Source organism: Oncorhynchus mykiss, chromosome 8 (assembly GCF_057628025.1).
Source record: "Oncorhynchus mykiss isolate SJ-2025 chromosome 8, ASM5762802v1, whole genome shotgun sequence".
Taxonomy (NCBI): Eukaryota; Metazoa; Chordata; class Actinopteri; order Salmoniformes; family Salmonidae; genus Oncorhynchus; species Oncorhynchus mykiss.
In genome coordinates, this window is record NC_143029.1 from 90,443,585 (window position 1) to 90,447,500 (window position 3,916).

The 3,916-nt window shown below is 50.5% G+C and overlaps 1 protein-coding gene across 1 annotated transcript in view; it reads right to left on the reverse strand.

Annotated features, from left to right (window-relative positions):
* Window positions 1-425: 425 nt before the first annotated feature.
* The window catches only part of LOC110518901 (microtubule cross-linking factor 1), a gene marked incomplete at its 5' end in the record, with an annotated part of 63,754 nt that continues 60,263 nt past the window's right edge, over window positions 426-3,916 (reverse strand). The window contains 1 exon segment of the mRNA XM_090183067.1: window positions 426-690. Within this exon segment, the coding sequence (XP_090039193.1) occupies window positions 427-690 (264 nt within the window).

Below are 3,916 nucleotides of genomic sequence, written 5' to 3' on the forward strand. Positions count from 1 at the left end.
GTAGGGAGGAGTGGAGAAGAGGGAGGAGTAGGGAGGAGCAGGAGAGAGGAGGAGTAGGGAGGAGCGGAGAAGAGGAGGAGTAGGGAGGAGTGGAGAAGAGGAGGAGTAGGGAGGAGTGGAGAAGAGGAGTGGAGAATAGGAGGAGTAGGGAGGAGTAAGGAGGAGTGGAGAAGAGGAGGAGTGGAGAAGAGGAGGAGTAGGGAGGAGTGGAGGAGAGGAGTAGGGAGAAGTAAGTAGGAGTGGAGAAGAGGAGGAGTAGGGAGGAGTGGAGAAGAGGAGGAGTGGAGAAGAGGAGAGAGTGTGGACAGTTCCATCAGGAGCGAAGCAGGAGGGAGGAGAGGGAGTAGAGAGGAGGACTATGAAAGATGGGTCTGAGGTACTGGCTGGGGTATGGTGAGAAAGAGAGTGGAGCGAGTAAAGAGGGAGTTAAGGAGAACAGGGGTATGGTGATTGTTCCTGTTGTGATTCTGCTGGTCCAGTCTCATCCAGGTCTGGTATAGAGGTGGTCCCAGTCCCAGTCTTACTGGTCCCAGTCACCATGGGGAAGGTGAACCTTCGTTCTGTGACGTCTAGCCAGCCTCGGGGGGAGGAGGGGGCTGCCCAGCGGGAGGGGGGGCGGCGGTTGGCTGGCCTCGCCGGGCGCAGGAAACACGACTCCAGGGGCGGAGCCACCGGGGAGCGAGGGAGGTCCTTCAGGAGGAAGTAGATGTGAGAGAGAGAGAGAGAGAGAGAGAGAGACAAAATAGCTTCCTATATTCATAGGTTTTCATGATGATTATTTTAAGAATTAGAAAAAGACATTACCCAAGACAGAAGAAAAGAAGTATTAACAAAAGTAAGTGTGATTAAAACAGAAAAACAAATAATGACCACAATATAGATCAGGAGGAAACACCATGTGGTGGAACTACAGTGGGATGAAACAGGTGGAGGAACTACAGGGTGATGAAACAGGTGGAGAAACTACAGGGTGATGAAACAGGTGGAGAAACTACAGGGTGATGAAACAGGTGGTGGAACTACAGGGTGATGAAACAGGTGGTGAAACTACAGGGTGATCAAACAGGTGGAGGAACTACAGGGTGATGAAACAGGTGGAGGAACTACAGTGTGATGAAACAGGTGGGAGGAACTACAGGGTGATGAAACAGGTGGAGGAACTACAGGGTGATGAAACAGGTGGAGGAACTACAGGGTGATGAAACAGGTGGAGGAACTACAGGGTGATGAAACAGGTGGGAGGAACTACAGTGTGATGAAACAGGTGGTGGAACTACAGGGTGATGAAACAGGTGGAGAAACTACAGGGTGATGAAACAGGTGGAGGAACTACAGGGTGATGAAACAGGTGGAGGAACTACAGGGTGATGAAACAGGTGGAGGAACTACAGTGTGATGAAAAAGGTGGAGGAGCTACAGGGTGATGAAACAGGTGGGAGGAACTACAGTGGGATGAAACAGGTGGAGGAACTACAGGGTGATGAAACAGGTGGAGGAACTACAGGGTGATGAAACAGGTGGGAGGAACTACAGGGTGATGAAACAGGTGGAGGAACTACAGGGTGATGAAACAGGTGGAGGAACTACAGTGGGATGAAACAGGTGGAGGAACTACAGGGTGATGAAACAGGTGGAGGAACTACAGTGTGATGAAACAGGTGGGAGGAACTACAGGGTGATGAAACAGGTGGAGGAACTACAGGGTGATGAAACAGGTGGAGGAACTACAGTGGGATGAAACAGGTGGAGGAACTACAGGGTGATGAAACAGGTGGAGGAACTACAGTGTGATGAAACAGGTGGAGGAGCTACAGTGTGATGAAACAGGTGGAGGAACTACAGTGTGATGAAACAGGTGGAGGAACTACAGGGTGATGAAACAGGTGGAGGGAACTACAGTGTGATGAAACAGGTGGAGAAGCTAGTTAGTTAGCATGAATGATGATGATCACACAGCTACTCCACTCCACTGCGGTGGTTTAAAACGTGCCCCCCCTCCCTCCCTCCTCGGTTTTATGTATCATATGAATGATAAGGTAAATCTAAACCGCACGATGAGGGGGAGGAACCAGAACACCGGGATGGAGGAAGTGTTTCTGTCTTCACAGATGAGGGGGTGGAAACAGAACACCGGGGTGGAGGAAGAGTTTCTGCCTTCACAGATGAGGGGGTGGAAACAGGACACCGGGATGGAGGAAGAGTTTCTGCCTTCACAGATGAGGGGGTGGAAACAGGACACCGGGATGGAGGAAGAGTTTCTGCCTTCACAGATGAGGGGGAGGAAACAGAACACCGGGATGGAGGAAGAGTTTCTGCCTTCACAGATGAGGGGGTGGAAACAGGACACCGGGATGGAGGAAGAGTTTCTGCCTTCACAGATGAGGGGGTGGAAACAGAACACCGGGATGGAGGAAGAGTTTCTGCCTTCACAGATGAGGGGGTGGAAACAGGACACCGGGATGGAGGAAGAGTTTCTGCCTTCACAGATGAGGGGGAGGAAACAGAACACCGGGGTGGAGGAAGAGTTTCTGCCTTCACAGATGAGGGGGTAGAAACAGGACACCGGGGTGGAGGAAGTGTTTCTGTCTTCACAGATGAGGGGGTGGAAACAGAACACCGGGGTGGAGGAAGAGTTTCTGTCTTCACAGATGAGGGGGTGGAAACAGAACACCGGGGTGGAGGAAGTGTTTCTGTCTTCACAGATGAGGGGGTGGAAACAGAACACCGGGGTGGAGGAAGTGTTTCTGCCTTCACAGATGAGGGGGTGGAAACAGAACACCGGGGTGGAGGAAGAGTTTCTGTCTTCACAGATGAGGGAGGGGAAACAGAACACCGGGGTGGAGGAAGTGTTTCTGCCTTCACAGATGAGGGGGAGGAAACAGAACACCGGGGTGGAGGAAGAGTTTCTGTCTTTACAGATGAGGGAGGGGAAACAGAACACCGGGGTGGAGGAAGTGTTTCTGCCTTCACAGATGAGGGGGTGGAAACAGAACACCGGGGTGGAGGAAGTGTTTCTGTCTTCACAGATGAGGGAGGGGAAACAGAACACCGGGGTGGAGGAAGAGTTTCTGCCTTCACAGATGAGGGAGGGGAAACAGAACACCGGGGTGGAGGAAGTGTTTCTGCCTTCACAGATGAGGGGGTGGAAACAGAACACCGGGATGGAGGAAGAGTTTCTGCCTTCACAGATGAGGGAGGGGAAACAGAACACCGGGGTGGAGGAAGAGTTTCTGCCTTCACAGATGAGGGGGTGGAAACAGAACACCGGGATGGAGGAAGAGTTTCTGCCTTCACAGATGAGGGGGTGGAAACAGAACACCGGGATGGAGGAAGAGTTTCTGCCTTCACAGATGATGGTCAGAAATAAGGAAGGATAGAAGTGTATAAAAAAATATATATATATATATTTATTTGAATCTGATGTTACGAAGCCTATTTTCTAGCCTACTTTTAGAAGCATTATCCAAATCAAAGCATCAATGAACCAATCAATCAACAGGTAAGTCCTACCCAGGTAATGACAGTACATGACATTAAATGATAGCGCTACCATGGAAGCGTATTAGAGGTCCACCATATTTGAACACTGAAAAAAACAACAACATGTTGACTTTCAGTTTCATCACATCCACTCAGCATGCAGCCACGTTTAGCAGTAACTTCCTGTTTAAAAGAAAAACCTCTAACCTCACGGCCCGGGGTCACAGGGTCACTTTTCGCAGTAATGACCTACTGGAACATTCAATTAAATTTGAGACGCAAGCAGACGTCACACGCGCGCTCATTTGTCCTTGGTTGTTATTTTGACAGAGAGAGAGAGAGAGACGGAGAGAGAGACAGAGGGAGAGAAAGAGACAGACAGAGACAGAGACAGACAGAGAGACAGAGACAGACAGAGACAGAGAGAGAGATGGAG